Here is a 25,986-nt window from a genome sequence, read left to right as displayed (position 1 = left end):
CCATAGATGTTACTTCTCAGACGCACGTGCGTTTTTAAAAATATGAGAAATGCATTTTGTGATATTAAAAACACTAGGATGACTAAAAACACTTCAAATGTACGGAAGTGGATAATCTAAACAATAAAATCTAAGTAAAGTATGATTTCAGTTATCAAAAACGGCTCTAATAGTAACAAATATGCCTTAGTGTTTAAAAACTAGTGTATGTCCCTTTAACACAGGTAGGTTAATCCTTGTTCATACATTTCCATCTCATTTTAATGAAACTATTTTTTATGGAAATCATTGTAATAGGTCTTTTAACATTATTCATCCTATATGAAATAATGTTTTTAAGAAGAACATACTTGTAATTCTTTTAAATAAATCAGGGGTTTTGGGGAGTTGAATTTCTTTCCTTTGGCACATTTTTCTTTGTTGTTACACATAATTTCATAATGAAAATCAACATTAAAAAACCCAACACATTTCATTTTAAGTTTAATCACTATGTTTCAGCTTGTTCGGTGTGATGGCCGAGAAGTGATCAAATACAAGGACACCCTCATAGAAGTGCTCAAAGTGACGTTGACCCTCAAGTGTATTCAGGGCTACGAAATAGCCGGACAGTTGCTGCGTTACCTGTTCCGTGCCGTGCTGTTGGTGTACCCGACAGAGTACAAGAGCATCAACGGCAGCTTCGACCGGCCGTTCGACGAATACCTCGTGACCCGCGACTGGGCCAAGCCGGGGAACATCCATGACCTGGGGATCGACTGGCACGTCCCGACTGATGAGGAGAGGGCCTTCGCGTCACAGCTGTTAAAACTCTTCCTAGAACCTGAATTGAAATTCATAGCGACCGTGTCATCCTGCATGCTGGTGTCAAGGTATTAATGGAATATCAATGTAACTGATTCAAGTTAAAGTTTGTTTAAAGTTTGTTTTGCTTAACGATGATTAATTAATCGTGCATTATTGGATGTCAAACATTTGGTAATTTTGACATATAGTCTTAGAGAGGAAACCCACTACATTTTTCTATTAGCAACAAGGGGTCTTTCATAAATATGTTCCCACAGACAGGACAGTGCATACCATAGTCCTGGTTGGGATTGGGGGGGGGGGGGGGTGTGTTCTGGCCTGTACATGTTGGAATAAGGTTGCATGAAAACATAAATGTTGTTTTATGCAACTCTACCAACTCATGAATATTATCCCAAGATTCATCATAAAATAGTAATATTAGAGAGCATTAAAAGTGATCTTGAACATAAATCATTATTTAAAATCAACGATTTGGGTGTGACAAGCAGACTTATTTGTTGCTACTGGTCCAACCAGAGGGAATTTTCCAGAGTTTTTTTCATAAAGCCTCATGATATTAAGCTGAAATATTGTTTATTGCTTTATCATGGAGAGTTACAGATGAAGTTTGACTTCATGGAGATTTGCCTATTTTTTTATTGAGTTATGGCCCTTGAACTTAGGAGCACATGTATTGCTTTAAGAGACGTTCTCATTATGCGATTAGTTACACAACTCTAATAGTATGTGTATAAGACTAAAATCGTTTCGGTTTAGGTGTTGTCACAGTACAATTGTAAACTGATGGCGAGAGTGTTCTGTATTGTGATTGGTTAATTAATTCCTTTTTCCAGGATCAAATAGACAATAACACCCAGAAAGCTAATGACGTCATTAGCAATTGGAACAGGCGATGTTGACGATTCAAGGGTCTACAGTTAGATTGTAGCCAGATATTTTTTTCAAGAAATACCAAATATACAGTTAGTTCCATAGAAAAACGATTCAGTTTACAATGGACATAACCATATTGAGTTTATAGATTTGCAGGTGTATGTTTCATTTTTGACCTCAGGCTAATGCCTTCGGTCAACTAATAATGAGAAAGCCCCTTTAGCAGTACTCTCAGAATGCTTTTTATATGCCAATTTATGGTTCGTATTATGGTGTGGCGTTGTCCGTACATCCGTCTGTTAACTTTTTCTTGTTCGGACCATATCTTGCATACACATGCATACAGGACCATCAAACCTCATATGTAGGAACAATTTGGGATGGTGGTTGGTCCAAAACAAACTGTTCATCAATCCCATTGCAAAAATGTCACATAATTGCAATTGAATCATACCCGTAACATATTTATTAATATAGATATGGTTTTCCATCAAACTCCTGATGGGCGTATCATGTACCTCATCGGTACTCTTGTTATATTTAAGCTGAGTTTTGTTTTTATTCAATGTGTTGTGTAGAGACGACCTGCTGAGGAGACTGAACATCATACTGGAGTGTCTGCTGGGGTCTGGCTGTGAGCTGCCACAGTGGGAAGGAGAAGCAATCAAAAGGCAAGAATAGATTGTTAAAAACACTTAACTCACCTTTCGCCATATTGTCTATTAATCCAGAAGGCAAACATAAGTACAGCTGTAAGAAATGCTTATATCAGCTATCGGTATCTTTAAAAAATAACCACACATACACACACACAAACAAAAAACATAAGGAAATGAAAATTGTCAAGTAAGAGTATTTTTCAGGACTATGCAAAGTTTTTTCAATTGTTTGTCCTTTTTATTCCTACAAATTCAGTTTCTTGATATAATTAATGGAATCTAGCTAATGAAAAAGCATTATTGTTTCAGAATATCATACTGAACAGGGTCTTTTGTTATGTGCGTAAAGCTGTTTTTCAGGAATAATAATAATAGTTAAGCTTCATTTGCTGTGATCACCTCATGTTAGACAACAAATACATAACATAACTAGATGTTTTGGATTTCTAGAATTGGATACTTTGGGTGTTGTTAGTGAAGACAATAGTTATTATTTTATGCTGGTGAACTGCCAAATGTTTTAACTAAATTTTATTTTGTGTGTATTATGTGTATCCTGTTACTCACTATGTGATCAATTCTAAAACGACCATTGTGTTGAATATTTAAAACTTTTCTGACATTTTAGCTATAAACCTATGCTATTGAAAAAAAAAAAGATTGCCCAATATGAAGTTAAGGTTGGAATAGTTATGACTAAAGTTAGCAATAATTATTTGTTGTTCAGAATTAATACTTAAAACATGGATTTAGAAATTGTAATTCGTTATGTATATATTACTTTGACGGAATCTGATATCATGTTTTGTATATTTTAGGATGGAAAGTGTTGTTGACCTGACGAGGTTTGCGAGCGATGCACACATGATGCATGGTAATTATTATTTATTTTTGTGGTTGATTTTTACATTACTAACATGGTATATTTAAGGTTTCATTCTCAAATTATTATTTGATTTGTATTTATTAAAATAATAATTTCTATCTTTAGAAATTTTATAATCAGTGCTCCACAACTGATGGTGGAATGCCTAAAAGAAATAAAAACAAATTATTTCATATTATTCTGTGAGTGGTAGGTACTAGACAAACTTGACTTATTCTCCTCTCGTGTGATAATTATTTCATATTATTCTGTGAGTGGTAGGTACTAGACAAACTTGACTTATTCTCCTCTCGTGTGATAATTATTTCATATTATTCTGTGAGTGGTAGGTACTAGACAAACTTGCCTTATTCTCCTCTCGTGTGATAATTATTTCATATTATTCTGTGAGTGGTAGGTACTAGACAAACTTGACTTATTCTCCTCTCGTGTGATAATTATTTCATATTATTCTGTGAGTGGTAGGTGCTAGACAAACTTGACTTATTCTCCTCTCGTGTGATAATTATTTCATATTATTCTGTGAGTGGTAGGTGCTAGACAAACTTGACTTATTCTCCTCTCGTGTGATAATTATTTCATATTATTCTGTGAGTGGTAGGTGCTAGACAAACTTGCCTTATTCTCCTCTCGTGTGATAATTATTTCATATTATTCTGTGAGTGGTAGGTGCTAGACAAACTTGCCTTATTCTCCTCTCGTGTGATAATTATTTCATATTATTCTGTGAGTGGTAGGTGCTAGACAAACTTGCCTTATTCTCCTCTCGTGTGATAATTATTTCATATTATTCTGTGAGTGGTAGGTGCTAGACAAACTTGCCTTATTCTCCTCTCGTGTGATAATTATTTCATATTATTCTGTGAGTGGTAGGTGCTAGACAAACTTGCCTTATTCTCCTCTCGTGTGATAATTATTTCATATTATTCTGTGAGTGGTAGGTGCTAGACAAACTTGACTTATTCTCCTCTCGTGTGATAATTATTTCATATTATTCTGTGAGTGGTAGGTACTAGACAAACTTGCCTTATTCTCCTCTCGTGTGATAATTATTTCATATTATTCTGTGAGTGGTAGGTGCTAGACAAACTTGCCTTATTCTCCTCTCGTGTGATAATTATTTCATATTATTCTGTGAGTGGTAGGTGCTAGACAAACTTGCCTTATTCTCCTCTCGTGTGATAATTATTTCATATTATTCTGTGAGTGGTAGGTACTAGACAAACTTGCCTTATTCTCCTCTCGTGTGATAATTATTTCATATTATTCTGTGAGTGGTAGGTGCTAGACAAACTTGCCTTATTCTCCTCTCGTGTGATAATTATTTCATATTATTCTGTGAGTGGTAGGTACTAGACAAACTTGCCTTATTCTCCTCTCGTGTGATAATTATTTCATATTATTCTGTGAGTGGTAGGTACTAGACAAACTTGACTTATTCTCCTCTCGTGTGATAATTATTTCATATTATTCTGTGAGTGGTAGGTACTAGACAAACTTGCCTTATTCTCCTCTCGTGTGATAATTATTTCATATTATTCTGTGAGTGGTAGGTACTAGACAAACTTGCCTTATTCTCCTCTCGTGTGATAATTATTTCATATTATTCTGTGAGTGGTAGGTACTAGACAAACTTGACTTATTCTCCTCTCGTGTGATAATTTCAAATATTTTATAGCTGCAGTATTAAAATACTTTTATATTTCAGGGTTAACACTGAATGGGGAAAATATCAGAGAAATGGTGGCCGAATCGGTCAGGAGTCTTCTAGGTATGATTATAAAGTTTTATGAATAATGGTATGCTAGGCTTCTAGATTATGGTAGCTCCACTCCCATGGCTAGTGATATTCAAAGTTGGGCTAGTAAATAACTACTATTATGATGTCCGACGGCTAGTAAAAAAACAAAGTTGTAAAATGCTGCATTTATGTCTGTTTTGTAAATATTACTTTCCTGCCCCATCCACCTACCCAAATCAAAGGGGCTTTAAGCTCTATCTCCCTCGTTAAATTGAAACCCCTCTAAACCGGACACCCTTGGGACCAAGACAAATGTCCGGTTTTAAGAGGGATCCAGTTAAGAGAGGTTAAGTTCTGTTTTGGTTTTTAAAAAGGGACTCTGTAAAACATCCGGTTTTTAGAGGGTTCAGTTTTGAGAGGTTTCACTGTGTGTGTGTATATATATTATGGATTTAACCAGTTCTAGTTGACATGTCTTGACAATATATCACTGATGTGTTCAGCTAATGAGTGACCTGTACGTACTTTGTAGGGTATATGGAGGCATCGTGTGAGGATGATACAAAAGGCCTTTTCAAGATTATAAAGGTAACAAGACCTAAAATATTAATGGATCACCGGTCATGATAATTGTTTAATTATTTGTTTATGGTCTTACAATAATCCTCATCTATAACAATGTCTTTTTTTTTTTTTTTTACATTTATAGCTAGTGTTTATAGTTAGTGAGAGAAATCATATAGTGTTCTTACATTTCCCCAGTGGGTGGGAGCCAAAACTGGAATGCGAACCCAGTACCTACCAGTCATAAGGCCACCAATAAGCTTTTGTGTGCAGAACTTAAATTCCATATAGCATGCAGAGATGCTAACCTTTATGAATTTGGCGGAATCATTACAAATTTAAAGCATAGATTAAGCTATTATGATTGTCTTGTTCGAAATTCCGATTTTTAGAAAGAAAATTGTAATTTCGCATATTTGATGTCGGATCGTATTTTGGAAGGCACAAATGTTGTTAACACCGGAGAAATGGAACTTTTCCCCTCATCACCGTCAACAATCATAGATTTGTTTCCTGCCTTGTTCTTTAAAGTTATGAATTCCAAATAGCAAGCATATCAAGCATGGCGACATAGGATAAACTAGTCTAGCAGTCTGTCTTCCGAACAGCCCCGATGTTTGCCGATTGGGTACGGCCTTGAACTTGACTTTACCAAAATTGTCGAAAAGCACGCTCCTGAGCCATCACTGATAACATTCCCATTTTGGGGGGCGGGATTTCTATTTTTGAAAGTGTGGATTCATATGACACTCCAACTAGGATTGGCATCGCTGTACCATGTCTGACTAAATATTGTGATAAATTTAAAAAGGTTAACAATAACTCCAGCAGTAAAAGCAACAACAGTTGTTTTAAAAGTAAAGTGAAGACTATGTCCACATTGGACTGTTGAGTTCAATATGGATATCATATTTTGTTGGAGTATATTACGATCATAGAGATTTGTTAGTACCAATGTCTTACATTATAACAAATCATTATTTCCATTTAACATTGTGTTTCAGATTTATGAAACCCTCTTGTTTTTCTATGGATCTCAAAAAGGTGATTTTGATGGGCGTTGGAAAAGTTTTCATATTGTGAAATCAGCCCTGGAAGACAAGGTAAACATTTGCATGTACATGTATGTGTATCTGATGTTTGTACCATGCTCACGTTGTTTTCACATTGAGAAAATTATGCAATACATCTGTATAACTGCACACTTTTTAAACCCTGCCACTGAAAAAACAACGTTGAATTAAAAAATAAATAAAAATTCTTACTTACTTTTTATACAACTAATCAATTTCATATCACAAGTTAAAAACAAATTATTTCATTTGTCTTTACGCAAAACCAGATTATTGTAGGCAAATGAAGACATTTAATTTTATCCTTTTTAAAAAAATATTTACATGAACAAAGTAAGCAAAAGAGTAAATATACATTTCACCTTGTGTTACAGATGAGAGGAAAGAAACTTCATATCCGAGCACTTCTTGTGGACCGGGCGCAGTTACAGCACGAGGTAAAATAGAGTTGTTACCTTCCAAGTCTTAACAGTGTTTTCATCAACACATCAGTGATTCAGTTTTTGCTGTTTTATGTTATCACTAATATTTTTATCATCCCATTGAGCTAGATTTTCCATTTCATGGATTAAAAAACAACAACTCAAACATCTAAAATACAGCAGTCTTTTGTCATATTTTTTACCTACAATGTTCAAATATGTTGATGTAATGCACACAGATACTTTCACTAGGATCGATCCTCGTGGGTGGACCCATATGTCAATTTCTCATTCCAGCCAATGCACCACGACTGATGTATTAGAGGCCATGGTATATACTATCCTGTCTGTAGGATGGTGCAAATAAAAGTTCCCTTGCTATTAATGTAAAAATGTAGCGGGTTTCCTCCCTTAGACTGTATGTCGGATTTACCAAGTGTTTGACATCCAATAGCTGATGATTAACGAACCAATGTGTCCTAGTGGTGTCGTTAAACAAAACTGTAACTTTTCAGATACTTCCAATGGAAACTCTTTGATACTGTCTAGGAGCTGGCTTATTCTGAACTTTTAATTCATCAAAAATGTGAAACTTTAATGGAAATTTGCTTTTTAATTTAGAATAATTATAGACTACAATCAATTACTTCCCAAATATTTCAGCTGTCATGAACTTTGCAAATGTTTGATGCAGCCCCCTATGTGATTTTGATCTATAACTGTTTTTGTTTTCAGAATCGTCTACTGAACTCAACAAATAAAGCATTTACAAAACGCCATCAGGATATTTGTAATGATCTCTTCAAGTTGTGTATGAGTAGGTACAGTGAGGTGAGTGGAGGGGAAATTTTTTATTTTAAAGATTATTTGAAAATGTGCAACCAAATTCAGTTTAGCAAAATGAAGGCTCATTAAAGAGGCTAATTCTCTAATAGCTTTTACAGCTAACTTGTTATAGAATTTTGTTTACTAAATTCAATTTCATTTTGCATTTAACTGAGATTAGAGACTGATTTTAATAATTAAACCAATCTTAAAGATAATATGTTTGGACTGGTTCAAACATAGTCACAGGTAATCAAATGGCCATGACCTTCAGAAGTTGGTACCTGTGATACAGTGTGGAAAAAATACCATTTTGTTGGATGTTTAGACTAGTCCACAGAATAGTAGAGAAATACCATTTCGTTAGCCTCCACTAAGCATGTTTTTTAAAATTAATTTCTGTATGGTATGATGTGGGGGAGGGGGGAGTAAAACTGTTTTGGAAACAACTATTTTTATGTGCAATGTTAAAACATTGGTAACTAGAATGCAATTAGTTTATTCTGCTGTAATCTGTATTTGATTATTTTGTCTTAAATAGTTGGAGATTCATTTTGTATTTGATTTCGGCAAACTCAAATTCTACCCCTGATTTATGTATATTTTTTGTTTTATTTTCAGGTGCGCAAAAAGGCACAGAGCAGTCTACTGATGACGTTCACAAATTTCCCCTTTTCCTACTATTCCATTCTGCCAGACTTGGTGGAAAACTTAAAAAAAACAGACATTGAAGAACACAAGTTTAAGGTAAATCTTTTAACATATTACCCAGCAGTTGAGTACTATAAATACATTGCATGTCAGAGTTTGAACTAACGGCAAACATGCTAGAATATTTAGTGACGAGATCACAGGTTGCATAACTGTGGATAACACATAAACAAATCTAGTTAGTAAAAATTATCACATAACCATTTCTGAATTAAAATTTTCACGAAACTACTTTTTATATCATAATATTTTATCTAGAACTGTTCTGTAGTTATCCTTCATTCTAAATATTCGTTATTTTTAAATATCTGTTAGAAAGAATGAGTTAAAATCCATGTGTGATGATTGTTCTTTCAGGGGACCCTGTACACAATCCTCGGCAGTGGTCAGAAGTGTCTGGCCATAAAGCGGAACTGGGAGGTGTTGCTGGAGATCTGGCCGGCTCTCGTCCAGTCTCAGCACTCGGAGAAACCCTCCATCCTGAAGGTGATCGACGACATCGTCAGTAGAGTCATCAAGTGTCTCGAGTCGGTGGCCATCAAAACAAAGGTATCACTCTTTTTACATTAACCTGATGTGTTACCATTCATACATTAATCTGACTTCACCATTCAAATTTTGATGTGACCTCTCACCATTCATACATTAACCTGCCTTCTTACCATTCATGCATTAACCTCAGCTCTCACCATTCATACATTAACCTCACCATTCATACATTAACCTCACCATTCATACATTAACCTCACCTTTAACCAGTCATAAATTAACCTGACATCTCACCATTCATACAGTGAAACCCCTCTAAACTGGACACTCTTGGGACCAAGACAAAAGTCTGGTTTAAGAGGGATCCGCTTTAGAGAGGTTAAGTTCTGTCCTGGTTTTTAGAAAGGACTCTGTAAGACATCCGGTTTTGAGGGAATTCTGGTTTACCGAGTGTCTGGTCTTGAGAGGTTTCACTGTACATTAACCTGACATCTCACCATTCATACATTAACCTGACATCTCACCATTCATACATTAACCTGACATCTCACCATTCATACATTAACCTGACATCTCACCATTCATACATTAACCTGACATCTCACCATTCATACATTAACCTCACCTCTCACCATTCATACATTAACCTCACCTCTCACCATTCATACATTAACCTCACCTCTCACCATTCATACATTAACCTCACCTCTCACCAGTCATGCATTAACCTCACCTCTCACCAGTCATACATTAACCTCACCTCTCACCAGTCATACATTAACCTCACCATTCATACATTAACCTCACCTCTCACCAGTCATACATTAACCTGATATCTCACCATTAATACATTACCCTGACATCTCACCATTAATACATTAACCTCACTTCTAACCATTCATACATTAACTTCACCTCTCACCATTCATACCTGACCCTTAAATTCTTTTTAATAGTATAACCGAAATGAGATTGTGGAAAAATCATTTAACCAAATTTTACTTCTCTAAAGTTTAAATGAAAATTTTCATATTTTGTCAGATATTACTCGTAATTTCCAGTCAATTTTCAAACCCTGTATGCTTCGTTAATGGACGTAAAATGATATACTACAATAATTGAAGGTGTATTTCTGTGCTTCTTTCAGGTGCAAGATACATGTCTTGAAGCGGCCAAGGAGTTTATTTCCTCGCCGTGTCCCAAAGCCATCTATCCACCTGCGACAGCTGAAGATGTACAGAAAGGATTGCAGATGGAAAATGCTAAAACCATGAAGGCTACAGAGTACGTTCTACATTTTAGTCTAGTATTCTCCATAGGACATGCAAATGGGGTGGGGTGGATTGGAAGGAGAGAACTGGGATGGAAATTATTAAAAAAAAAACCCCTCCTTTCAGTACACACACTGTTCATATTCCTCCCTCTCAACTTAATTTTAATAGGAATTATCCATCTTCTAGTACTTTTATTAACACTGTATTTCAAAATAATTAAACATTTTCTAAGAAAAAACTTTTTTTATCACCAGCTATAGAGATTATCAGATTATGTTATAGATATATTTACTCCAACTGCTTCTTTGTATTTCAAAACCCATTGGGCTTTTTCACATCCCAACTAGTGCCCTGTGAGTCTAATATCACTGGCCATGGTATGTTATGTCCTGTCTGTGGGTAATTGCATATAAAAGATACCTTTCTGCTGATGGAAAAAGTGGGATTCCTCTGAAGACTACATGTCAGAATTACCAAATAGCTGATGATTAATTGCTTGATGTGCTCTAGTGGTGTCATTTAACACAATAAATTTTCACTTTAAAATTTTTAATAAAAATTACTAGTTACGATAAAAAAAAACCCACAAAAATTAAATTAGATTATTTCCAAAAAGACAAAAATGTTGAATTTTACAAGTGAAAATCAGACTGTATAGATTCTTATAGGATATTGTAATTATTATTATACTACAGTGAATATTTTATGTCATGATATATGTTTGTTTGTTATTAGTGTATCATATATTTCTTTTTTGTTTCAGGCAGTACAATCATTTAGTGGATAGTCTGGCAAATCTAGTCGAAAGTGAAAAACTGTAAGTCATATTGTATTAAATATTAAATGCTTTCTGATTGAAGCTTGTGTTTGGCATAAAAGAAGTTTCACATTATTAATGATTTAATTGCTTTTTCTAGCTTTACAAGTAGCTGACTGAATAGTAGATTGGCTAAGTGGACATGCAAATGGCCATTATTCCACTGCGAGGCAGAGCAATAGAACAAACCTGGTTGCAAGTGTGTTTGGTTCTAAAAATCGAGATGAAAAAACTTTCACAAATGTTTTTGCCAAACCGGAAATGCTTTCGCAAATTTTAATTATTTTTTGACAAGTGGCGAATGACAGCGCGATCCCTGACTTCTGTGTATGTGTCCATGTTTGTAATGTGTGTGCATGTTATACATTTATGCAGCAGTGATTTAGGGCTCTCATTCCTGACATTGCTGTGTTTGTGATATTTCCAGTACGTGGAAGTTCAGTCAGATAGGCTTGGAGTTCACGGCTCTCCTCCTCCGGCACGACGTCCCAATGCCAGCCAGAGCTGTCCAGGTGTTCTGCAAGAGGCTGTGTCATGACTCTCTCTACATCAGAAAGGTCAGTTCTCTAGCACTGTTTAGGCGGGATCAAGCTCAGTCGGTATAGTGGGCACCTGAGGTGTTACAGTCATAGGATCGAACCACCTCAGTGGACCAGTGTTCGAGATTAATGGTATCCTGATATTCCGCGGATACCAGAATTTAATTTTGGATACCAGACTTCAATAACCCAGTATCTCACCAGGATGCTATTTAATGGGTTTTTTTTTTTTAATCCTGTGTTTTTATTTTTCGCTGAAACAATGAAAGTCGTCATTTACTGGTGAAGTTATGTAACAGTGATGTCTAAGTTAGTTACGATGTTATTTATGAATTTCATTTAAGTGGGATACTAAATTTTGTGGTGGGATACCAGATTTTGAAATGTTAGTATCCAACTGGGATACTGCCCCAAATTTTTAATCTCGAATGCTGTGGACTCATTCTCTGATTGGTTGTTTTTTTCCCCCATCCCAACCAGTGCTCCATGACTTGTATATCAAAGACTATGGTATGTACTGTCCTGTCTTAGGAAAAGTGCATATAAAAGATCCCTTGCCACTAATGGGGGAAAAAGTAGTGGGTTTCTTCTAAGACTGTGTCAGAATTAGTCCTGTGAAGGTAATTAAAAGTTATTTTGTTTGTAACATACATTGAGATAAACATTTGTGTATGCAGTTATGAGTGACACCAAATCAGTTTATGGTCAGCAAGACAGTTAATTACATGGAATTATACATATTATATTATTTTTTAATTTTGTAGTTGTCAATGGCGGCTCTATCTGCAATTCTGAAACAACAGAAACAGGAACACAAGGAGGTTCCACTCGACCCGTACAAGATTTCTGGCACCCAACCCTTCCCCCCAGGAGTCCGCATCCCCCCTGGTGATCGACCGGATAACAAGTGGCATCAATACAACGCGTCTGATCTGCCCGACACACGCGACAAGTGGGAGAAAACGCCGTTTGTCGAGAAAACACACTGGGGATACAACATATGGCCAAAGTAAGTGGTAGTGACTAGACATAAGTGTACGAGACGTGGGGGGGAGGGGGGGGTGTGCCCCCACAAAATGAGTAGGTGTAAAACCTGTTCACAATGTATTTCCATTATTCTACCCACAATATTAGTGCAATCCATGTAAAAATGCATAATGATTTGTTTGCAACCCTACACAGGTGTTTGGTATAAATGCTAATATGATATATTTGACTCTATCCATTTATAGTGAAAACAAATATTAATTGTGTTTATATTTTGAATTATGGTTGTGAGCAGTGTCATAATAAAGAGAGATAAGATAGCAGCTTTTAATTATAAATCAAGACATTTAAATTTACAGACACAATTATTTCTTTCCTCAGAGACATGAAACAGTATGCTCCAATTTCCGAGCAACCAAAGGTTGACCGTACGAGGGATGAGCTGAATGAGGCGGAGCAGGTGATTTACGACTTCTTCATCAACAAGCAGCTGGTCGAGAAACTCATCTCGTACCTGGCACTAGAGGAACAGAAAGGAAGAGATAAATTTCGGTCAAAATATCTCATTTTGTTCAAGGTAGAATTACTGCTTACTATTAATTATGTGAGATGCTCATGATAGTTTAAAACAAATATTGATTCAGAAATTATCTGTTATATCATACAGTTTCATGTAGATAGTTTACATATGGGTGTTGCATTACCAGTGACATTTGCAGAAGTGATGGCCATATCATAAATATAGATCACTGACATTTTGTTCGTAATTGCACTTTTGGTTATTCGTCTTGATGCATGTTTAAAACATATTGTTAAACTGCCATTTTTAATACTATATTTTTTTAAAGAGATTCATCCTGAATTTTATGGCAAATCTCTTTAATTTTTTTAATTATTGCAGGGTTTGTTTAGGAACTTTGGCCCATGTTTCCTGGAGAACTTGAAGCCGAGTGTTGAGCGGCTGGTGAAGGATTTGAGTCACGACAAACACGACTCAAGTCAGAGGTGCGCCATGGAGATCCTCGGGGGGATTCTCAGGGGCAGCAAGCACTGGGAGTACTCACAGGTAATCACCGACTTAGAGACAAATGTTTGATGACTCCCCAGCACACAGTTCAATCAGTGGCTTGTGTAATTGTAATAGGAATGATTGGGGTAGTCAGTAAAATGTTATCTAATAGCTACGTACTAAGACACGTATGAACAGGTACAACACACACGCCCTGCGTAGCTTGGGTTCTTTGGGAGTTTACAGTCTGGCAGAATTTTTTACCTTTAGACTACTGGATTAATTTTTGACAAAAACCATGTTGAGAGGGTGCAAGTTTATAATTTTTACTCGCATATATTCACTTAAATGTTTTATAAATACAAAAAATAAAGTTCATATTTGAATCAGTAAGTATTATTTTTGTGTATTTTTCTAATTTTTATGTTATTTTAGATCATTTATTGTTGATTAAAATTAGGCCAAAAATCGCGTTTACTTTCAGGCATTTGTGGCCAGCTGTCCAGTATTTATGACCATTATTCCCAATAGCAGTGGCTTTCTGACCAGAATTGTTTTTTAAAAATGAACTACGATTCATATCCCAATATATGGTGATTTTTCTTGTTGATAAAACAATCAAATTTGTTATCAAATTAGCTGTCACAATCAGCTATCAATTCCTGAAAATGACTGCGACGTGCCGCCATTGTTGTCAAGCAAAAATACTTGCCGAAAACCACTTTTTTCAACTCAAAATTTCAAGGCATTTTACAGGGGAAAATCTCATTTTAAAGACACAGGAAGCTGAGTTGTCTTTTGTTTCCTGTTAATAAATCACTTCTGGTGAGTGTCGTGTGCAAAAACAGTGGGAAATATGAATTGGGGAATACACTGTATACAGTGTACAGTATGTCGACTGGCATGACATCGGGTGAGATATCTCGCCTGCAGTAGTCAGAAGGTTAATGAGGTAACTTAACCTTTTTTTTTCTATGTAGAATTTATTTAAAAGTTATAGTGAAATTCTATCAAGCTAGAACTTGGCATGAATTGGATTTGTGAGATGCTGTTTTTGCTGACAACTTTTCTTAGATGGCAAAGACAAACAGGAGTGTTTTGTATGTAAAATAATCTTAACTGTTTTCAAATTGTACATAAAAAGCACCAAGCATACTATTTAATACAATAACAACTATGTTGTATTTGACTATTTGCTGATGTTAATGCAGGTTTTACTGAAATAAATTGAGTTTTACCTGTGATGCGTAGTGGAGACTGTAAAATGGATATTTGGAATAGTAAAACCAGCATTAAAGTCTGCAAGTACTTAGCATTACTTACTTCTGCATTCCTGTCAGTGTCACACAAATATTTATAAACAGCCTTTACATCATAAAATTTAAAGAAACACACATTTGACTTCAGAATAGATTCAATAGTGAAATTCTAAAAGTACATACAAGCAACTAAACATTGAGAAATAACATATGGATATGTAAATAGCCTCTTTGGGAATCCCCCAAATTTCCGACATGTTAATGCTGGCTTTTACTGCCGCAAATAGATTTAATTAGCCAGTTAAATTTCACATTATATGCAGAGTGACTTAGAATCATGTTTACATTTTGTGACATGTAAATAACATTGCTGATATGTATTGCTTCACATACCTCATGTGCTGTTTGTAATTACAGATCATCAGTTTGTGGGACTGGATCCGTCCACTCCTGCAGTTTGCACAGAACAACATCACCGTAGAAACCTTGGATGACTGGGGAAACTTTTATTCCAGCATTTCTGTATGTAAACTTGATATTAGCCTGTTACTAAGATACAAAATAAAATAAAATAATGGAACTAAAAAAATTCATATTTCTGATGTGGTTATCTGCCTTTTTTTTCTTTCTTTTTAATTTGTTTTTGTTGTTGTAATTTAGCAAGTTTAATTTTTGATAACTGATTGGGTTTAACATTTATTTTTACAGACAGAGTAAAAAAGAGTATTGTAAAATTTTAATTTTGGAATAGAGCTTTTATTTTTAGGACATTTCTGGAGGTGATCTTAGTTTTATATAAAAAATTAATGAGAAACTGGTATAATAGAAATTAAATGTTTTAGTATGGCAGCCAAAACAGGTTTTTGTTTATTTGTGTACATAAATACTATTTTAAATATGCAGGTGGTTTTGTGGGAGTAGGGGTGTATTTTTCAATGATAATTAAATTCTTAAATTTTCTTTAGGAGAGTCGTGACCCAAGGAAACTGAGTTGGGTGTTTGACATGCTGCTGAAAAACCCACTGTGTGGAGAGGGTGGCGCGTTTGGTGATGCAAGGTTAGTAATTAAAACACTTTATAAACCGTATAGTGCAATGTGGGTTCTTATGGGCTGTGTGGTTTTCCAGTATCATAACATATATTGTCATGTAAATTATCAACCTCTTGACGGCAGTTCCTAACTTCGTGTGTGTTTGTAATAATGAACTGTGGACTTCATCATAACTTTTTTAAACACTAGGCTACCTACTGATCTTCTTTTCATTTTACTACCGGTACCTGTACTTTATTACATACCTATTCAATGTTACAATAGTGATAAAGACCTTTTGAAACCGTGTAATAAATTTATTCTGTAGCGCACATATGTGCAATCTGGACCAGAACTTTTAAATGGAGAATTCCCTTTTTTTTTTTTACAGTAGTTAGCCTTTTATTTACTTACGTCATATATGATTTACAAATGACTTCATATTGTATTTGAAACATTACACAAGGCTGCCGCAGAGTATGATTCTTAACGTTAAATGAATCCATGAAAGGAGTTTTAATCATAGATTTAACAAAGTGTTGTTATGACGTTAAATTAAAAAACGTTTTTGTAAAACATAAAAGAAGGTATGTAATAAATAAAGAACTTCACATACGTTGTTTTCGCTTCCTATTTATTGTCAGTCAGTGTTACTCTGTAAAGTGCATATAAAAGATCCCTTGTTGTTAGTAATAAAGGTAGTCACCATGGTTTCATTGGTTTGTTCTCTAACAATGAAGTGTTGTAATTAGGATACGAAAGGACTATTAGTTTGGCTCTTCAGTCTACGGCCATTTGTTGTCTAATAAATGGCTATTGCAACACTTTATCGAAAGAAAGAGGGAGAGGAAACCGGCTACCACCACATATGCTACTCATTCCTACAAGTCAGGCAAAGGATCATTTATATCCACTTTAAAATAGACAGAACATTACACACCACAATCTTTCATCTACCAGATATGGGGCACTAGTTGGGATGGGAAAAACCTCAAGTCCAAAGAGGGTGATTGATCCCATGACCGACTGATACAAAGACTGCCAAGGAGTCATTAAACAAACATTTCCTTCCTTTGTTAAATGACATTTACAGATTGTTTACTGATATTTCCCGTTGGTTTTCAGTCGGCTGTACATCATACAGAACGCCATGGTGCAGCAGGAGTGGAGAATCCCCGAGTTGCTATGCCAACTGCTCGATTACGTCACACCTCACCTGTCTCACAACTACAAGGCAGTCCGGGATCGCATTGGAAGGTGACGTTACTTAGACCTGTAGTATACACAGATTACCACATCACTCAGACCTATAGCATACACAGATTATCACATGTCGCTCAGACCTGTAGTATACACAGATTATCACATGTCACTCAGACCTGTAGTATACACAGATTATCACATGTCACTCAGACCTGTAGCATACACAGATTATCACATGTCACTCAGACCTGTAGTATACACAGATTATCACATGTCACTCAGACCTGTAGTATACACAGATTATCATGTCACTGAGACCTGTAGTATACACAGATTATCTCATGTCACTCAGACCTGTAGCATACACAGATTATCACATGTCACTCAGACCTGTAGTATACACAGATTATCACATGTCACTCAGACCTGTAGTATACACAGATTATCTCATGTCACTCAGACCTGTAGCATACACAAATTATCACATGTCACTCAGACCTGTAGTATACACAGATTATCACATGTCACTGAGAACTGTAGTATACACAGATTATCACATGTCACTCAGACCTGTAGTATACACAGATTATCACATGTCACTCAGACCTGTAGTATACACAGATTATCACACGTCACTCAGACCTGTAGTATACACAGATTATCACATGTCACTCAGACCTGTAGTATACACAGATTATCACATGTCACTCAGACCTGTAGTATACACAGATTATCACATGTCACTCAGACCTGTAGTATACACAGATTATCACATGTCACTCAGACCTGTAGTATACACAGATTATCACATGTCACTGAGACCTGTAGTATACACAGATTATCACATGTCACTCAGACCTGTAGCATACACAGATTATCACATGTCACTCAGACCTGTAGTATACACAGATTATCACATGTCACTCAGACCTGTAGTATACACAGATTATCACATGTCACTCAGACCTGTAGTATACACAGATTATCACATGTCACTCAGACCTGTAGTATACACAGATTATCACATGTCACTCAGACCTGTAGTATACACAGATTATCACATGTCACTCAGACCTGTAGTATACACAGATTATCACATGTCACTCAGACCTGTAGTATACACAGATTATCACATGTCACTCAGACCTGTAGTATACACAGATTATCACATGTCACTCAGACCTGTAGTATACACAGATTATCACATGTCACTCAGACCTGTAGTATACACAGATTATCACACGTCACTCAGACCTGTAGTATACACAGATTATCACATGTCACTCAGACCTGTAGTATACACAGATTATCACATGTCACTCAGACCTGTAGTATACACAGATTATCACATGTCACTCAGACCTGTAGTATACACAGATTATCACATGTCACTCAGACCTGTAGTATACACAGATTATCACATGTCACTCAGACCTGTAGTATACACAGATTATCACATGTCACTCAGACCTGTAGTATACACAGATTATCACATGTCACTCAGACCTGTAGTATACACAGATTATCACATGTCACTCAGACCTGTAGTATACACAGATTATCACATGTCACTCAGACCTGTAGTATACACAGATTATATCACTCACCTGTCACTCAGACATGTCACTCAGAGCATACACAGATTATCACATGTCACTCAGACCTGTAGCATACACAGATTATCACACGTCACTCAGACCTGTAGCATACACAGATTATCACACGTCACTCAGACCTGTAGCATACACAGATTATCACACGTCACAGACCTGTAGCACACACAGATTATCACATGTCAGATTATGTCACTCAGACCTGTAGCATACACAGATTATCACGTCACTCAGACCTGTAGTATACACAGATTATCACATGTCACTCAGACCTGTAGCATACACAGATTATCACATGTCACTCAGACCTGTAGTATACACAGATTATCACATGTCACTCAGACCTGTAGCATACACAGATTATCACGTCACTCAGACCTGTAGCATACACAGATTATCACATGTCACTCAGACCTGTAGTATACACAGATTATCACATGTCACTCAGACCTGTAGCATACACAGATTATCACGTCAGACTGTAGACACTGTAGTCACTCACACAGATTATCACATGTCACTCAGACCTGTAGCATACACAGATTATCACATGTCACTCAGACCTGTAGCAGATTATACACAGATTATCACATGTCACTCAGACCTGTAGCATACACAGATTATCACACGTCACTGAGACCTGTAGCATACACAGATTATCACATGTCACTCAGACCTGTAGCATACACAGATTATCACATGTCACTCAGACCTGTAGTATACACAGATTATCACATGTCACTCAGACCTGTAGCATACACAGATTATCACATGTCACTCAGACCTGTAGCATACACAGATTATCACATGTCACTCAGACCTGTAGCATACACAGATTATCACATGTCACTCAGACCTGTAGCATACACAGATTATTACATGTCACTCAGACCTGTAGCATACACAGACCTGTAGCTGTAGCATACACAGATTATCATGTCACTCAGACATGTAGCATACACAGATTATCACATGTCACTCAGACCTGTAGCATACACAGATTATCACATGTCACTCAGACCTGTAGCATACACAGATTATCACATGTCACTGAGACCTGTAGCATACACAGATTATCATGTCACTCAGACCTGTAGCATACACAGATTATCACATGTCACTCAGACCTGTAGCATACACAGATTATCACGTCACTCAGACCTGTAGCATACACAGATTATCACACGTTACTAAGACCTGTAGCATACACAGATTATCACACGTTACTAAGACCTGTAGCATACACAGATTATCACGTCACTGAGACCTGTAGCACACACAGATTATCATGTCACTCAGACCTGTAGCATACACAGATTATCACATGTCACTCAGACCTGTAGCATACACAGATTATCACATGTCACTCAGACCTGTAGCATACACAGATTATCACATGTCACTCAGACCTGTAATATACACAGATTATCACATGCCACTAAGACCTGTAGCATACACAGATTATCACGTCACTCAGACCTGTAGCATACACAGATTATCACGTCACTGAGACCTGTAGCATACACAGATTATCACATGTCACTCAGACCTGTAGCATACACAGATTATCACATGTCACTCAGACCTGTAGCATACACAGATTATCACGTCACTCAGACCTGTAGTATACACAGATTATCACATGTCACTCAGACCTGTAGCATACACAGATTATCACATGTCACTCAGACCTGTAGTATACACAGATTATCACATGTCACTCAGACCTGTAGTATACACAGATTATCACGTCACTCAGACCTGTAGTAGATTATCACACACTCAGATGTATACACAAATTATACATGTCACTCAGACCTGTAGCATACACAGATTATCACATGTCACTCAGACCTGTAGTATACACAGATTATCACATGTCACTCAGACCTGTAGTATACAGAGATTATCACATGTCACTCAGACCTGTAGTATACACAGATAATCACATGTCACTCAGACCTGTAGCATACAAATATTATCACATGTCACTCAGACCTGTAGCATACACAGATTATCACATGTCACTCAGACCTGTAGCATACACAGATTATCACGTCACTCAGACCTGTAGCATACACAGATTATCACATGTCACTCAGACCTGTAGCAGATTATCACACAGATGTATACACACATGTCACTCAGACCTGTAGCATACACAGATTATCACATGTCACTCAGACCTGTAGCATACACAGATTATCACATGTCACTCAGACCTGTAGCATACACAGATTATCACATGTCACTCAGACCTGTAGCATACACAGATTATCACATGTCACTCAGACCTGTAGCATACACACAGACCTGTAGCATACACAGATTATCACATGTCACTCAGACCTGTAGCATACACAGATTATCACATGTCACTGAGACCTGTAGCACACACAGATTATCATGTCACTCAGACCTGTAGCATACACAGATTATCACATGTCACTCAGACCTGTAGCATACACAGATTATCACATGTCACTCAGACCTGTAGCACACACAGATTATCATGTCCTTCGGACCTGTAGAACACACAGATTATCACATGTCACTCAGACCTGTAGTATACACAGATTATCACGTCACTGAGACCTGTATTATACACATATTATCACATGCCACTCAGACCTGTAGTATACACAGATTATCACGTCACTCAGACCTGTAGCATACACAGATTATCACGTCACTCAGACCTGTAGTATACACAGATTATCACGTCACTCAGACCTGTAGTATACTCAGATTATCATGTCACTCAGACCTGTAGTATACACAGATAATCACATGTCACTCAGACCTGTAGTATACACAGATTATCACATGTCACTCAGACCTGTAGTATACACAGATTATCACATGTCACTCAGACCTGTAGTATACACAGATAATCACATGTCACTCAGACCTGTAGTATACACAGATTATCACATGTCACTCAGACCTGTAGTAAACACAAATTATCACATGTCACTCAGACCTGTAGTATACACAAATTATCACATGTCACTCAGATCTGTAGCATACACAAATTATCACATGTCACTCAGACCTGTAGTATACTCAGATTATCACGTCACTCAGACCTGTAGCATACACAGATAATCACATGTCACTCAGACCTGTAGTATACACAGATTATCACATGTCACTCAGACCTGTAGTAAACACAAATTATCACATGTCACTCAGACCTGTAGTATACACAAATTATCACATGTCACTCAAACCTGTAGCATACACAAATTATCGCATGTCACTCAGACCTGTAGCATACCCAGATTATCACATGTCACTCAGACCTGTAGTATACACAGATTATCACGCCACTGAAACCTGTAGTATACACAGATTATCACATGTCACTCAGACCTGTAGTTTACACAAATTATCACATGTCACTCAGACCTGTAGTATACACAAATTATCACATGTCACTCAGACCTGTAGCATACACAGATTATCACATGTCACTCAGACCTGTAGCATACACAGATTATCACATGTCACTCAGACCTGTAAGCATACACAGATTATCGCATGTCACTCAGACCTGTAGCATACCCAGATTATCACGTCACTCGGTCCTGTAGCATACCCAGATTATCACACGTTACTCAGACCTGTAGCATACCCAGATTATCACACGTTACTCAGACCTGTAACATACACAGATTATCACATGTCACTCAGATCTGTAGCATACACAGATTATCACATGTCCATGTATGCTGTATGGATGATATATCATTTAATTAGTTTATGAATTGTTTCATTTCCGAACCACTAAAAAGCACAGTAAATAGTACGATTTTCTAGAAATTTTTAATTTTGAATAGATACATTTAAAAAAGAATGTAGAGTTGAATAAATGTATTCTTTTTAAAATGCAAAATATAATTTCACCATGTGTTGGATTTTACAATTGTTGACATTAATACTGTTATAGTTATGTGTAGTACTATTCTTTTCAGTTTATTATAGTAATATTGTTATTTTACAGTTTGTTATTGTAGTACGATGTTATTTTATAGTTTGTTATAGTGTTTTCCCTAGCTTGTTTTAGCATGGTGCAGCACCATGCCTCAATAGTCTAGCACCATCTTGCCTTAATCAGCACAATGCTGCCCTGCGATTAAACAAGCCTTTTTCACTAATTAATTCTAAAATTGCCTTTATAAAACACCAAAACAGGTATTATTAATTAATAAAATATGCATTTTATATCTTTTGCCATTCATTTATTAAAGCAAGCACACAAATTACATTAGGCCTAATGTTTATTTCAATTAATTTTTGTGCCTTTGTAATGAAAAACAAGTGTCCCGAAAATGGTAAAAATGCCCCAAAAGTGCCTTGCCTAATTTCTAGGGAAATCTCTATTGTTAATTATTGTGTTATTTTTCAATTTGTTCTTGTAGTACCATGTTATTTTGTAAGTTGTTGACTGCAGTAGTTATTTTACAGTTTGTTGGTTACTGTTTTGTGTAAATTTACATTTAGTTACTGTAGTACTGTACTATTTTGCAGTTTGTTTACTAGTACTGTTTATGTTACAGTTTGCTGTGCACAATTTTCCTGTATGACTACAAGATTCACCGTGACTCGGAGGTGAGGTCTCCCATCAAGGCGACGTTCATACAGCAGATTCTGCCACAGCTCGAACCTCTCAAGGACATCGTGCCCAGCCCTGGCGAAAACAACGGCATCAGTAAGTCAATGCTGCTTTTATTCAACTCATTTGTTTACAATTGTAAACAGATATCTATCGTCCTGTGTTTAAATATGTGTGTCTGTCTGTATGAATGAATGATCTTTATTTCCTCCATTAATATCGGAGAATAGACCGAGGTAACACATTTTCATTTTTTTTTTCTGTCTGTGTGTGTCTGTATATCTTTTCTGTCTCTGTGTGTATATCTGTCTGTGTGTCTGTCTGGTATATGTGTCTGTAGTCTGTCCCACAGGGAACGCCTTTTTTCATGCTATGGAATTTATTACAAGTTATCTATTTCTGAGTCTATTGTTTTCTATTTTCCTATCTTCCTCCCTACCTACCGACCCTTACGTATCTGTCTAAATAGTTAATAATATTTATTTTAAAAATAATTCATTTATTATATTTATCACTGATATCAATAACACATTATTTCTATCTGTTTTTATTAAAAAACATTTATTTATATTTATCAGTGATTTATTTTTCAAATTGTCTTTATTTTATTCTATTTTTTGTTTATATATATATATATATATATATATATATATATATATATTGTTTTGTTTTGCTATTATTTATTTTATCAGTCGTTTGTAAATTGATATCATCTTTATTAGATCAACTAATGATGAATTATGTTTTTTGTTTTGTGTAATTATAAACTAATCTCATATAACACATTAGTTCAGATTACATGGGATCCCATCTTTGTCTTTTTTCACAGAGAATAATAGTATCCATAAATCGGATCAAAAGGACATCTCTATGGTCACTGAGGAATCGTCTTCTGACGACGAAGAACGCAAGACGGCAATTCGCTTGTGTAAAACAGGTACATTTGGACAGTTGACTTAACCAGTGCTGTAGAAAGGTTCTAAAAGTTGGGGTGGGTGGGGCACATTTTTGTATTTACACACTTTTACACTATTATAAAGCTAATATAAATCAAAATATCTGGAAAGTGTTGGGGGGGGGGGCACATGCCCCCGTTTCCTACGCCAATGTTAACTGAATCGTCTTGCAAATATATTTATTTGATCTGTCATGGAACACGTTTATTCAACTAGCTATGTGGTGACGATATCCCATTTGTTTAAAGTCACGGATTCAATATTTAGATCTATGTACATTTTCTGTTTTCTAATTCACATGAAAAGCATTGTTGTTGTTGATTGTCTTATTAAAATAAAAACAAGACAATAACTTCAGCATGTCTCAAGATGCAGTTAATTTTTTAAAACAATGTGCTGAGGTGTCTCTGAGTAAACATACCTCCCCTGGATCAAACAATGTTCCCATTTGTTAAAGAAACACTAGTCTTTTCTCTTTTCCTATTGATTATAGTGATGAACTGTTGTTACAGAAACACTAGTCTTTTCTCTTTTCCTATTGATTATAGTGATGAACTGTTGTTACAGAAACACTAGTCTTTTCTCTTTTCCTATTGATTATAGTGATGAACTGTTGTTACAGAAACACTAGTCTTTTCTCTTTTCCTATTGATTATAGTGATGAACTGTTGTTACAGATACTAGTCTTTTCTCTTTTCCTATTGATTATAGTGATGAACTGTTGTTAAAGAAACACTAGTCTTTTCTCTTTTCCTATTGATTATAGTGATGAACTGTTGTTAAAGAAACACTAGTCTTTTCTCTTTTCCTATTGATTATAGTGATGAACTGTTGTTACAGAAACACTAGTCTTTTCTCTTTTCCTATTGATTATAGTGATGAACTGTTGTTACAGATACTAGTCTTTTCTCTTTTCCTATTGATTATAGTGATGAACTGTTGTTAAAGAAACACTAGTCTTTTCTCTTTTCCTATTGATTATAGTGATGAACTGTTGTTAAAGAAACACTAGTCTTTTCTCTTTTCCTATTGATTATAGTGATGAACTGTTGTTACAGATACTAGTCTTTTCTCTTTTCCTATTGATTATAGTGATGAACTGTTGTTAAAGAAACACTAGTCTTTTCTCTTTTCCTATTGATTATAGTGATGAACTGTTGTTAAAGAAACACTAGTCTTTTCTCTTTTCCTATTGATTATAGTGATGAACTGGCTCCAGAACTGTTACAGTAGGTCTTTCATCTCTTCACCTAAAGAAGTCTTCCATCTTCTACCCATAGTAAGTAACCATTGTATGATGATTAGTACATTTCAGAGTGATCTTAGATTAAACTGAATATAGTTGAGGTTTTATAAAATAAGTAGTTAATAGATATAGTTACGTATGCGTAAGTAATCTGTATGTAAATGTTGCCTATTAATATAGTGAGTTAGGAATAACTGAAAGGTGTTTTTTTGTCATTTCCTTAATTTAATCTTGGTTAAATTTAGCTGTATTAATGTCAGATATGGATGTTACAATTTAATTTGATTAATAGAAATACTATTATTTATGGTACTATAACAGTATTATGACCAATTTGTAGTAATATTATTATGGTATATAACAACATTATAGTTTAGTTTAT

The 25,986-nt window shown here is 35.8% G+C and overlaps 1 protein-coding gene across 2 annotated transcripts in view; it reads left to right on the top strand.

Moving 5' to 3' along the window:
* LOC121372679 (proteasome activator complex subunit 4-like) overlaps positions 1–25,986 on the top strand; it is a 114,221-nt gene that overhangs the window by 35,127 nt on the left and 53,108 nt on the right. For both annotated transcript variants that reach the window (XM_041499129.1, XM_041499127.1), the window contains exons 19-40: positions 502–872; positions 2,262–2,354; positions 3,161–3,216; positions 4,937–4,999; positions 5,502–5,557; positions 6,538–6,636; positions 6,981–7,043; positions 7,764–7,859; positions 8,475–8,600; positions 8,922–9,113; positions 10,201–10,337; positions 11,091–11,144; positions 11,572–11,701; positions 12,448–12,692; positions 13,052–13,247; positions 13,572–13,736; positions 15,356–15,460; positions 15,904–15,995; positions 17,094–17,225; positions 23,347–23,498; positions 24,232–24,339; positions 25,561–25,637. In XM_041499129.1, the coding sequence (XP_041355063.1) occupies positions 502–872; positions 2,262–2,354; positions 3,161–3,216; positions 4,937–4,999; positions 5,502–5,557; positions 6,538–6,636; positions 6,981–7,043; positions 7,764–7,859; positions 8,475–8,600; positions 8,922–9,113; positions 10,201–10,337; positions 11,091–11,144; positions 11,572–11,701; positions 12,448–12,692; positions 13,052–13,247; positions 13,572–13,736; positions 15,356–15,460; positions 15,904–15,995; positions 17,094–17,225; positions 23,347–23,498; positions 24,232–24,339; positions 25,561–25,637 (2,808 nt within the window). The remainder of the gene's footprint in view (positions 1–501; positions 873–2,261; positions 2,355–3,160; positions 3,217–4,936; positions 5,000–5,501; positions 5,558–6,537; positions 6,637–6,980; positions 7,044–7,763; positions 7,860–8,474; positions 8,601–8,921; positions 9,114–10,200; positions 10,338–11,090; positions 11,145–11,571; positions 11,702–12,447; positions 12,693–13,051; positions 13,248–13,571; positions 13,737–15,355; positions 15,461–15,903; positions 15,996–17,093; positions 17,226–23,346; positions 23,499–24,231; positions 24,340–25,560; positions 25,638–25,986) is intronic.

This window comes from Gigantopelta aegis, chromosome 4 (genome assembly GCF_016097555.1).
Source record: "Gigantopelta aegis isolate Gae_Host chromosome 4, Gae_host_genome, whole genome shotgun sequence".
Classification (NCBI taxonomy): domain Eukaryota; kingdom Metazoa; phylum Mollusca; class Gastropoda; order Neomphalida; family Peltospiridae; genus Gigantopelta; species Gigantopelta aegis.
This window is presented reverse-complemented; position numbering and strand designations above follow the sequence as displayed.